This window comes from Arachis ipaensis, chromosome B5 (genome assembly GCF_059453495.1).
Source record: "Arachis ipaensis isolate K30076 ecotype BB chromosome B5, ASM5945349v1, whole genome shotgun sequence".
NCBI classification, from domain to species: Eukaryota; Viridiplantae; Streptophyta; class Magnoliopsida; order Fabales; family Fabaceae; genus Arachis; species Arachis ipaensis.
In genome coordinates, this window is record NC_142440.1 from 17,360,187 (window position 1) to 17,372,325 (window position 12,139).

Here is a 12,139-nt window from a genome sequence, read left to right on the forward strand (position 1 = left end):
TTGAGAAGAAATCATGCAATATTTTAATTGAGAAGAGTCTAATCTTAAATTAATTTCAAGACTTTGCTATTCTTTTCGATTTCATTATATATATAAAAGAGGTATGATCTACTGAATTTGTATTTATTCATCATTACTTCATTAGGTAAGTACTTTAATTATTCTGTCTCTTTGATAGTGGGACTGTTTAAATTGGACATTGCTAATTACATCTAAATTGAATATTGCTAATTACCATTGTGACTGATGTAATTTTTAATTCTCATGGCCGCATTCAAGTTTTTTTTTTTTGAATTTCTTAAATATCAGTTTGTTTATTTATTGTTGTTTTGATTGGTTTCAAATGACAAATATGATTAATGACCCGGCTTTGTCAGGTTGAGACTTAACTGATCACGAACCACATCTTGCAAGATACGTTTGATGAAAATGCTCCCTACACTATTCACTTTGTTATGGTTTGGAGTTATGGACTCTAAAAACATTGTTTAAGTGGTCAAAGCAAATTACAAATTCCACAGAAAATATTTTTTAGTTGGTTTCATGGTTTAGTTGCTTGCTACAGAGGATGATCTTTGGTTAGTAAATCTAATAGCTTTTTAAGAGTATGTACTTTTTTGATCTAGAGAACTCGAAGGCCAAAAAACTGACAGATTAAAGTTCACATGATACTTCTAATGAGCCTTAGGTATATATTGCAAGTTTCTTCTTTCTTTTTGTTTCTTTCTTCTTCTTCTTACATTTATTTTTTTTGTATTTCCAGTGATGCCCGCTGATGCTTAATTTTTTTTATGATGACTCGATTTTAGAGAAGTTCTCCGCGGCAATTAGTACGTCCATCATTGGTGTAATTAGAATGGAAACATCACTTAGGAGATGCGACATTAGGAATTTTTTTTGTTTAGTTTGTGAATAATTTTATATTCCATGAATTTTGTTCTTTTTGTTTTCAAGTTACCAAGTGACTAGAAGGAAGAGTATGTTGAACAACAATGTTAAAAGAATGGAGTAAAGTCTGAGTGTGTTAGGAAGTTTTAATAAGTTAGAGCTAAATAGAATGTTTGAGAAAATTGAATTAATTTTAGAGAGAATTCTTTTATTAGGAATCAAAACAATAGAATTGAAATAGAATATATAGAGTATGCTTGAAATAATTATTTTGTCTTTTTATTATTATCACTAAATTTTTTTAGTGAGAATAATTTTAGTAATATTACAACTCATGAGAATAGAATTAGAAATTAGACCTCTTTTGTCTAATTTGATTTAATCTGAATAATGAAAATTGAATTCTTACTAGAATTGAAATTTACATTACTTTTTACTACTAAAATATGAAAAAGAATTTTAACTCTTGACTGAATTGACAAGGTCTAATTTTCTTATAATTTTTTGATGTCACATATCCAATCACGACATCCAGAACTCCAATTTTAAATGCTACACATTTTGCCACATAAAATGGTTTACTATCACAAATGATTAATAGTTATGTTCTTCATTCAGTAATTTCTTTTCAATTTTTTGTTCATATTCGTATCAGATCAAACTTATATCATTTTCACATATATTGAACTCTAAAAATTTCATTCTTTTTGTTTGTATTTGTGGGTTAGTACTTTACAATTCGTATTGCAACGTTTAAACCAATTTTTTCTCTACTAAAATTATTAGACTTTATTGATATTTTAGAAGAGTCAAATTTTAAGAAATCTCAATCACAAAAATAAATACCAAATAATATCAATTTCCTTTTATTTTTTACACCAAATGTTCAAGCCCAACCCAACAAGGGCCATGGGTCCACTTATGGATCCCCGACTTACCGCGCATTCGACCCGCGTCTAGAGGTGATCCGCATGCCACCTCATGACCTACTGAGGATTTGGACAGCTAGGAGAAACTTTCAAATGGACGGGTCCAAGAGAAAGGACCCACCCGAGCACAAAATATAAATGAGAAGAACCTACCCTCCCTAGAGGTACGTCACCCTTTACCAATTAATTGCTGCATTGTATAGACACTGACTTTAGTATTGAGGTGTCTTTGCAAGTAGCTCCACCCGCCAACCAACCAACGACTCAAACAACCCTTCTTCTCGTGGAACTCGCGCTTAGGTCCAGATCCCCCTTTACAACCAGTTGCTCCAGACCCAACACCATTTGAAGTTTGAACCGCCATTCACCCGAGCTATCGAACATTGGCGTCCCAACTATGCTTTACATTCACCTCATTATGTTCTTCACATATCTTCCCCGCGCATCGGCAGGTAAATTGCTAGTATAGGTGAAAACTGAAAAATGCGATATAATGAAGGAGACTTCTTAGGTGAGGAAAGAATATTTGGGTCTTTAATGGTTCAAGATTCTTTATAAATCTTATCCATTAAAATTTTAAATCAACGGATGAGATTAAAACATTTTTATTATATAAAAGATAATTTTATAAAACATACTTATATTAAAATATTTAAAAAAAAATTACTTGAAAATGTCTATTTTATCCTTCTTCTTTGTTATCACCTCATTTTCTTTTTTTTTTTTCAATTTATATGTGGCTATTTTTTTTTGTTATGAAAATAAAAATAGTGATAAAATAGAAAAGTGGGAGATAATTGTTTGCCAATTATTAGGAGAGGTTGATGGAGATAAATAAAACAGATGAAGAGTAGGAGATAACCGTTTGCCAATTGTTAGGAGAGGTTAATGTAATAAAACAGAGGAAGAGTGGGAGATAAATAATTTTAAATCATTTTAAATAATTTAATGTGTTTATTTTAAATGAACAGTACATCTTTCTTATTATTTAAAATGAATTGTTTATCTTTCTTATTATTTAAAATTGTCCATCTTTCTTATTATTTGAAACGTTCCATTTTTAAGAGTTTGGTCCAATCTAAATTATTAATATTTTTTATTATTTTTAAAAATTATATTTAATTATTTATAAATACATATATCTCGTTTATATGGTAAACGAGATATATACAAAGAGATAAGAGAATAATATTTATTTTGATAAATATTTTTAAATTATTTATTTCAGTAATTATTATAATTATTTTATTTTTTAAAATAAAAAATCCTCTAAAAAAATGAAAAAAAGTACAAAAAAAAAAAAAATACAAAATAGTCATTTTACATTATATTTTATATTTTTTTTAAAAGACCACCAAGATCCTGATTTTAGATTTCCCCACCTAAGTCAATTCCTATAATGAATAATGAAACCATCAAACCGGAAGAATGAGAAAGGAATAATGAAATCAACTATGAGAGTGACTGAATGAGCAGATACTGAAATGCATCTTACCTCAATCCTCGTTATAATGATTACAAAGTGACATTGAAAATGCACTACAGTCCCAGGTAATTAGACAATTTACGAACATGAAAGTAGGGGTGGTAATATCTACCCTATTCGCGAGTACCTAATCCGATCCCATTCGATCGGGTAGGGTTGTCAATCCGATCTGTAGCGAATAGGGTATAGTACGAGTACGATTCTTGTGCGGGTCGGGTAGGGTGCGGGTTGAACCTCAACACTACCCGATCAACCCGTACTTTATATATGTTTATATTATATACTTATATAAAAATATGTTTTAAGTGGATGTTGAACAAAAAATCTCTCACTAAATGTAAAATATCCTTAATCACTAAAAGAAAATCATTAATTGATAATTTAATAATTTTTTTATATAAAAATCAATTCTATTTTAAATTATCATCAAGTTATATAATAATGTTGTATATTTTTTGTAACTCGCGAATAGGATCGAATACCCGCGGGTTAAGAGCGGATAGGGTTAGGGTTGGAATATTTTCAACTCGCGGGTATAATAGGGTTGAGTTTATATAAAAATCTCAACCCGCGAGTAGGGTTAGGGTTGGATCCAAACCCTACCCTACCCTACCCATTGCCACCCCTATATGAAAGGATCGTGTTATAATAGAAAAACACAGATTATGCCGTAACAGGATTTAGCCTTATCCATATCAAGCTATCAACTATGTTCATGTGTCTCTTTGTTTACTACTTTACTCATATTCCGTAATGAGATCTGATTAATTGGTAGGGTAATTAGTAATTAATTAGACAAGTAACCACAACAGTTCATCATAGATGAAACCAAAACCAAGAGGGACAAACCTTTTCTCCAGAAACAATATGTGAATTTCATCAATGGAAAAAGTTAATGGTGGCAAACACTTACATTATTGACAAGTATTATAATCAGTACACTGTTGTATTCCAAAATAACACACAGCATGCAAAAAATAATCATCAATCAGGGTTACAGAAAAGGAGTGTGATATGGTGTAGTCTTCTCTGCCCCATTTTTCAGAACTCATTCGATTAGAAGCAGCCGCCCAACTGCCACAAGATAAGAAAGTTTAATTATAAATAATTCCACAGCCAAAATATTCATCTCACAAAAGATGGACCAAGAAAGTGCATTCTGGAATGCGAAGAGGAATTACAAATACATACCAAAATGGCCTCAATCTCTTCTTTGGAAACAGGAGTTCTCTTGGGTTGAAGAGAGGCTTTCCCACCAGCTGGTGCCGAAGCATTTGAACCGGAAAAGAATGCTAAACCAGCGTCGCCTGTTTGACTCGAACCTTGAGCTGCGGATGCAGATCCTGCATTGGAAATTTGACAACAAACGGAAAATCCAATTAGGTTTTGTTTTTGGTGTGAGTCGAAATCACGTAATTCATAGATAAACCGCAAATTCATTTCCTCATCTGAAATTTCCAATTCTAATGTGAATTAAATTGTAGAATCACCAAGCTAATGTTGTGTGATAAGCAGAAAGTGTGCCCTAAATTGTGTCATGAAAGGGAAAGAGAAAGAGAGGATTTACCTGAGGATTTAGGATGCCTTTGCGGGAATTTGATGCGAGGGATTCGTTTCATAGCGTGAGATGCTCCACCCATCGTCGTTGACTCGTTGAGGCTTTCGTTTTTTCCTTTTCCTTTCCCTTTCCCTTTTCCTTTTTCCCTTTCAGGATGCAATTGTACGCTTTCGCTTGGAGGACGAAGACGACTGAAACTGCAAGAGCCGAAAAGGCTCATAATGGGCCATTTGGGCCTTTTTTCCTGAGACTTAATTTTTATATCAACCTATTGGGCCTCCATGTATTAACATGTCTTTTTTGTGTGACTTATGTCTAATTTAAATAAACCAATTTGAATTGGTTGAATGGTGAGTTCACTCGTTGGCTTAAACAAGTGTCGCGAATTCGAATATAGCAGATTTTTAAATAGAGCTTAGGTCTGCGACAAATTATTTTTTTGCCTGTCGGATTTAGGGATACCGTAAGCAACCCCAAAAAAATTTAAATATTTTAATTTTGATGAATTATAAATATAAAAATAATTTTATATATGTGTCTATTTACATTATATCATATTAACAAAATAATTATTTTTTATATTAATAATATAAATAATCATCCAAAAAATAATTATGTAAAAAATTTTATACAATTAACACATTAAAATTAAATTTATATTTAAAACGTGTCTTTAATCTTTATAAAGGTAAGACATCCTTTTAGTTTTTATAAAGATCACGACTTTTTCATTAAGCAAATAGAACAATGACACTGAGTAATTAAAGATAAAAAAAATAATATTATTGAGAAAAAAATATTAAAATTTTTATTCTATTTGTGGTCTAATTTATTAATATAAAAATTAGTTTGGATAGTATTATAATTATCAAAAAATTTTATTAATTGTATTGTTTATGGGTTCTTTCATTCTTCTACTTCATTGAGATCTCAGAAAATACAAAATAACAGAATATGAAATAGCATTTGGGAATTGAAATTTTCTCATAAAATTAAGATTTTTTTATGGAAGAATCTTCATGAAAAGCTTCTAGTATTGCAACAAATTCATAGCCGATTTACATTCACCCCGTTGTTTGCCCAAAATGCATGCTGAAAGATGAATCAATTCCTCGTGTCTTGTTCCAATGCCTTCTGTTGGAGTCTACGCTTAATAACCTCTGACCAATGGCAGAAAGAAGAGGAGACATTTTTCAATTGGTGGCAACGAGCCTTATCTTGGGTAGCGGCTCAAATCAACGGTAAACAAACGATCCTCTTCATTGCGGCGCTGTGTTGGAGCACTTGAAAAGTAAGGAATCGATGTGTTTTTGAGAAGCTAATAAACCCGGCAGAGATAGTGAAAGAAGCTAGCAGTTTAGTGCGTGAACTTAATAGCCATATTTGATGGATCTGCTAATTTCCCTTTATTCTTACTTTACTCTTTTTTAAACTATTTGTCTTTCAATCACGGTTGGTGATAAGTGGGAATATCCAATTTCTTTTGTACTTCTTTATGGAAACATCTTTATTTTATAATAATAAAATAACATTTATCTTTGAAAAAAATGTATTGATAGTTAGATTGTTCTTTGATGAAAAAAAATATGACTGTTTATAAATTTTGTAAAATTTGGGTTTCCAATTTTAATCATCATAATAAATACTCTAACTCCATCTGAGTTGATGATTTAAGAATTGAAAGTTTCAAATTGAATTAAAGATTTTATGGCTATAAATAAAAATACATAAATTACTGATTTTATGAAATAAATAACATGTGATATCAGAGCAAAAATATTATCTTTATTTTCTAAAAAAGTATGAACATGAACAATTTTAAATTCAAACAAAAATTTTAAATTTGTTATTAAAATTTAAAATTATTTAACATTATTCAAAAAATATTCATACTTATTTTAAAATTATAAATATTTAATATTTCTAATATAAGAATAATTTTAAAATCTAATTAAAAGACCCAAACACAGAAAAAAGAAAATAATGGTAAATATTTCTAAAAAATTTTTTCGAATTACCATGACTTGAATGTCACTCATTTGTTTCGGTAGTGGTGGAATGTGAAAATAAAGTGTTTAATTTTCATTTTGTTTCATCTTTCATTTATATATATATATATATATATATATCCGCTGATTGTATTAGGTTTCAATTGAGGTTTTCTTTCATGCGAAAGGTTATTTATTTATTTATTTCACATAGTTAGGTTTTTAGCCCATTATCAATGTTAGGAATGGCATCGAGTCTTCATGGAGACAAAAACATGCTCCCATTCTCATTCTGTGACTCTAAAAGTCTTCTTGTCCCCATCTCATATTCGTGACGGGTAACGAATACCTATATCTACTGGATATTTGTATCTCTGTGGGTACCCATGAATTTAAAAAAAGTCAGATCAAAGATTAGAGGCCATGAACATAACTAAAATTCAGAGGCCATGAACATAATCAAAATTCATAACATAACCAAAACTTTATCCCAAAAATCAGTACAAAGAACACATTGTTCATAACAAAAAAATCAAACAAAAAAACAAATCAGTTCAGAGAAAAGACAAATCAGTCAGATCCAAATAAAAAATCAAAGAACGGTGGCGCAGAGAACTGCACAAAGGGCGACGGTACATAGAACACATCATTCATAACAAAAAAATCTTATGAAAAAATAAATCAGTTCAGATCCAAATAAAAAGTCAAAGGGCGGCGGCGCTAAAAACTGTACAGAAGGCGACGACACTGCGAACAAAGGAGGCGTTGCGAACTGCACAGAGGGTGATGACGGAAGCACAATGAACAAAGGAAGCACAGCGAATAAAGGAAGTCGACGGTGGCTGCGAAGAAGGCGATGACGACTGCAAAACGGATGAAGGGACATGATTATTGTTGCATCACTGTGATACTGTCCGCCAGCTGAGAGTGAAGACCAACTGGAGATGGCCACAATGGAAAAACGGAGAAGCGATCTCGCTGGTGAGAGTGAGACTGGCGGCTGATGGCTATGAGGATGGCAGACTAGCGGAGACCACTAAGGGTTAGGAGAATAGGCAGAGATGAGACATGAGGAGAGAGAGATGAGAGTGAGAGTCGGACTGATGGAGAATAGGTAGAGAGAATTATGGTTTCTTGAATTCTATATATATAAGGGCTATTTTAGTAATTGCACACTAACGGGGATTATACGGATACCCACGGGGTGGGGACCTCATCCCCCGCCCCCCGTACTCGTGCGTAGAAAAATCTCTCCATATCCGTCCTCCGGTGAGTAAATCCCCGCGGATACCCGCTCCACCGGGAGAAATTGCCATCCCTAATCAACATGGACCTTTATCCTTTTGCCTATAAAATGCAATTTTTTGTTTTGAGTGGGAGTTGAACTTGGAGTCTCGGTTTTACTAAAATAATAAGCCACTAAACTATTTTAATTTTGTTATATTTTATGTTACTAAATTTATTTATTTCATGATGACAATTACATTTGCATGCAATATAAATTCTTCCGCTGCATATCATAGTATGATTAATATATAATTTATTAAAGAGTAGCCTTAACATTTTTGATAATAATTAAGGTTAAGTATGATTTTGATTTCTAAGGTATAGGCCGAAAATTTTTTTCGTCCCTAACTTTTTTTTTGTGCACAAAATTGTCCCTAAGGTTTAACTTGATTTTAAAATTGTTCTTTTTATTTAAATTTTAAATTTTATTACCAAATTACCCCTAACCAAAAAAATTATAAAATAAAAAAAGGGAAAAAAGAAAAACAGAATGAATGACAGGGAAAAGGGAATCACGCAGGGGGGAAGGAAGAAGAAGAAAGGGGAAGGGAAGAAGAGGGGAAAGAAAGGAAGAGGGGAAAAGGGGGGGGGGGGGGGGGGACGGCGCCGGTGAGGCTTAGAGCCGCCGTCGTCGTCGAGAATCAGAACATGAGGGAGAGAGAGCACGCGAGAAAGAGAGGAGATGCGAGCCTTGCCGCCATCGCATAGCTGATGAAGAGAGAGAGAGAAAACACACTGCCAGGGAGAGGAAGAGGGGTGCATCGTCGCCAGTGCTACTGACCGCACCGCCGCTGCTCCTCCCTAGGGTTCTGATTCTATTTCTGATTCGTTATACTTCTGCTTCCGATTTGATCTTCTGCTTTTGTTTCTTTTGCTTCGGATTTTGATTCTGATTTTATTATTTTTGTGCTTTTGATTCTGATTATGTTTTTTTAATTTCATTGTTGTTGTGCTTCTGATTTTATATAGATTTGTTTTTTTACTTCTGTTTATGCTTCTATATCTGATTCTGTTTTTTATATTTATTACATTGGTTTTGCTTCTGATTTTATTGTTGTTGCTGTTGGTGCTGCGATGAAGAAGATGAAAAGGAAGAAGAGATGCTACTATGACGGAGAAGAAGAAAAAGAAGAATAGAAACTAGGTATTTTGGTGAAGAAGGAGAAAGGTATTTTGGTCCGAAGGATAGTTTAAAAATTAGTTAAACCTTAGGGACAATTTTGTGTGCAAAAAATGGTTGGGGACGAAAAAAATTTTCGCCCTATACCTTAGGGACCAAAATCGTATTTAACCCTAATAATTATATTTAAAGAAATTACATAAATATTAATATGATATATTTGTAATTATTGTGAATGATATAATGAACTTACCCACAGGAATTTATTATGTTATTCACATGTAATTAGGTTGAAATAGAAAATATTTTACTTCCTAATTAGTCCATATGTATTAAGAAGTAGTATTTTATTTTCTAGTTTTATCACTTTAGTCAATATAGTAAATATTATGTGTGTTAAAGTCTTTATCCATAGGTAGATTTTAATGACATTATGATTCACATTTATTTTGATATGACTTGCATTGGTATGTATTATTGAAGGTTGTAGAAGGCTTAGAGAAAGGGGGGTTGAATCTATGGCCTTCTTTTTGCTTTAATGAATTAAGCCTTTAATATCAAACTTACACTTAAAATCTGTCTGAACTGTGCAGCGAAAATTTTATGAAACAATTTTATTTTGTCTCATAAATATCAGAAGACAGATCTTAGAGAAAGAGAAGAAAGATGACACAAGCATGTATCCTGGTTCAGTTGCCTTATGCAATGCAACCTACATCTAGTCTCCACCACAACAGTGGTGGAATTTCCACTATAGTTAAAGTATTACATACACCAATTTCTTAGGATTCACTCAATCCTTTCTCTCTCAAGTTCTTACCTAACTTGACTTGGCTATGCTAATACCTAACTCTTTACTCTAAGTGCTAACCCAACTTAGAAAGGGGCACCTCACAAGTATAAGATACAAGACACATGAAACAACCTAAAGAAATCTGAAATCATTCTAGGCTTTTCTCTCAAGTGTGTCACTCAGCCCTTTGTCACTCATAGGTTTTTTCTTGGATTCTCACTTTTAGCCTTTTACCTCTCAAGAAATTACATAAAGATATACATTGAAAACGAAATAAAAATTGTAAAACATGAAGGAGATTAATGCATAAATAGCCTCTATTGCTATAAGTTGAACCAGATTCAGCTGACTCTGATTAAGTTCTTCATCTTAGCGGAATGCTTTTTTTACTAGAAAATATTGTCCAAAGTTGTGAACTCTACAGAGAAGTTCTTTAGAACAAACTCAAAATCTGGTTCTCTCTCCTTGCCTTGCCAACTAGAAAATTTTCCTTTTTATACCTTGTGCAGGATCACAGATAGGGTTTCTCCCCAGGTCAACTTCTTGGACTTTGAGCTTTGATAATACATCCCTTCACTTTCTTCAATCAGCCCGTAAATTAGGGGTTCCAATTTTGATTTTCTTGCTTGACCGAGGTCAACTGAGCAGCAAAGGATTATTGTTCAGTGGTAAGTCCTAAATCCATACCATTAAGAATATGCTTTGGCTCCAAGTAACTTTGTGGACCATTGATTTACAGCAGCATAGATCAGAGATTTCTTTCTCCATTTATCCCAAAATGGTGTCACAGAGAGTTGGAAAAGGAGTGAAGAAAATAAAGTGCCTGTAAATGGAAATAAATCACCTTTAAATTTTGACTAAGCTTAGCTTCGTTTTGATTTGGGTGATTAGACATTTGCTTTTGTGATTTATCTTTCTCTTTCTTTCTTCTTCTGGTGAATGAACCAGGAAGAAGCTTTCTTCTCTTTCTTCATATTCCTGACCGAAGTGAACTTGTGAATGATGGCTTTGGAAGGCTTCCACTTGAGTGATGCATCTTGGGCTGGATTTGCTTCTTTCTATTTATCCCAAATGACTTGTGTGTCACATTTTTGTTTGGGCTGTGCTTGTGAGCTTTACATATTGTGGCAGCTTCTGTTTCTTTGTTCCATTTGTTTGGGCTGCTGCCATTTTATTTCTTTGGCCTACAACACTAATCAAACACAGTCAAAACTAATTGGGTGTTTAACCCAATACATCAATGTTTGTCATCATCAATTAAGTTTGTTAATTTCTTAACTCAACAATCTCTCCCTTGATGACAAACATAATTGTAACATTGATCAAAGGGATTAAATTTTAATAAAGTTAAGGTACTTCCCTTTAGGTGATGTTACTTGCTTTTGAATTGTTCCCCCTTTCCTTTCCAAGAGTTGCTCCTCCTTTCCTTTCCAAGAGTTGCTCTCCCTAAATTTGTGCTCTTCTTTTGTTTCTTATTTACATATTCACATAGAGAGCACAATAATACGCAGCAATATACTATATACAATTTGTTGTCCATGGTTGAAGCAATCAGCAAGTGTTTCAAACAATTTCAACATTTCATGAAACAAAGTCAAAAAATGTACCAAAAACAGCAAAGCAATAAGCCCAAAACTAAACAAAACAGAGCAACTAAAATAGAGCATACATACATACTCAATATTAATACTACTACCACTCTCCCTTTTATCATCAAGGGAGGAAATACAACCAATATCAAACCTGCAGCAAGTAGTTAAGGCACAGTCTAGATAACAAGAGAACTAAAAGCAACATAAATAGTGGTTAAATGGTTTACAGTCATCCTAGACAAAAAAGTAAGTCCAAGCACAAAATACAATTATTCTATGAGACAATTATCAAAGGAGATCATCATAGAAAAGATCATTAAAAGAGACATTCTCAAGCATCCGAACCATCCTCTTTGTCAGAATCAGCATGATCTTCAGGATCAGTGGCCATTGTTTTATCCTCTTGGAGATTGTCAATGAACTTCATGAAAAATGCCACTCTATCAGATGGTTGGATTGAGAGACAAATTCCTGGACTACATCTTTTACTACTCTGTA

At 32.8% G+C, this 12,139-nt stretch overlaps 1 protein-coding gene across 1 annotated transcript; it reads right to left on the bottom strand.

Annotated features, from left to right (window-relative positions):
• Positions 1–4,153: 4,153 nt before the first annotated feature.
• On the bottom strand, positions 4,154–5,081 carry LOC107641730 (uncharacterized). Its single transcript, XM_088488246.1, has 3 exons — positions 4,871–5,081; positions 4,495–4,646; positions 4,154–4,377 (listed from the first exon to the last, which is right to left on the bottom strand). Exons 1-3 carry the CDS (start codon positions 5,079–5,081, stop codon positions 4,360–4,362), a joined length of 381 nt encoding a protein of 126 aa, XP_088344372.1. The 3' UTR covers positions 4,154–4,359.
• Positions 5,082–12,139: the final 7,058 nt, after the last annotated feature.

What these genes read in the sequence shown, in the direction of transcription:
- LOC107641730 (XM_088488246.1), bottom strand. Translation starts at nt 5,081, where the DNA reads ATGAGCCTTTTCGGCTCTTGCAGTTTCAGTCGTCTTCGTCCTCCAAGC. An exon ending in AAGGCATCCTAAATCCTCAG is followed by an intron (nt 4,647 to 4,870) that starts GTAAATCCTCTC and finishes TTTCCAATGCAG; the next exon opens with GATCTGCATCCGCAGCTCAA.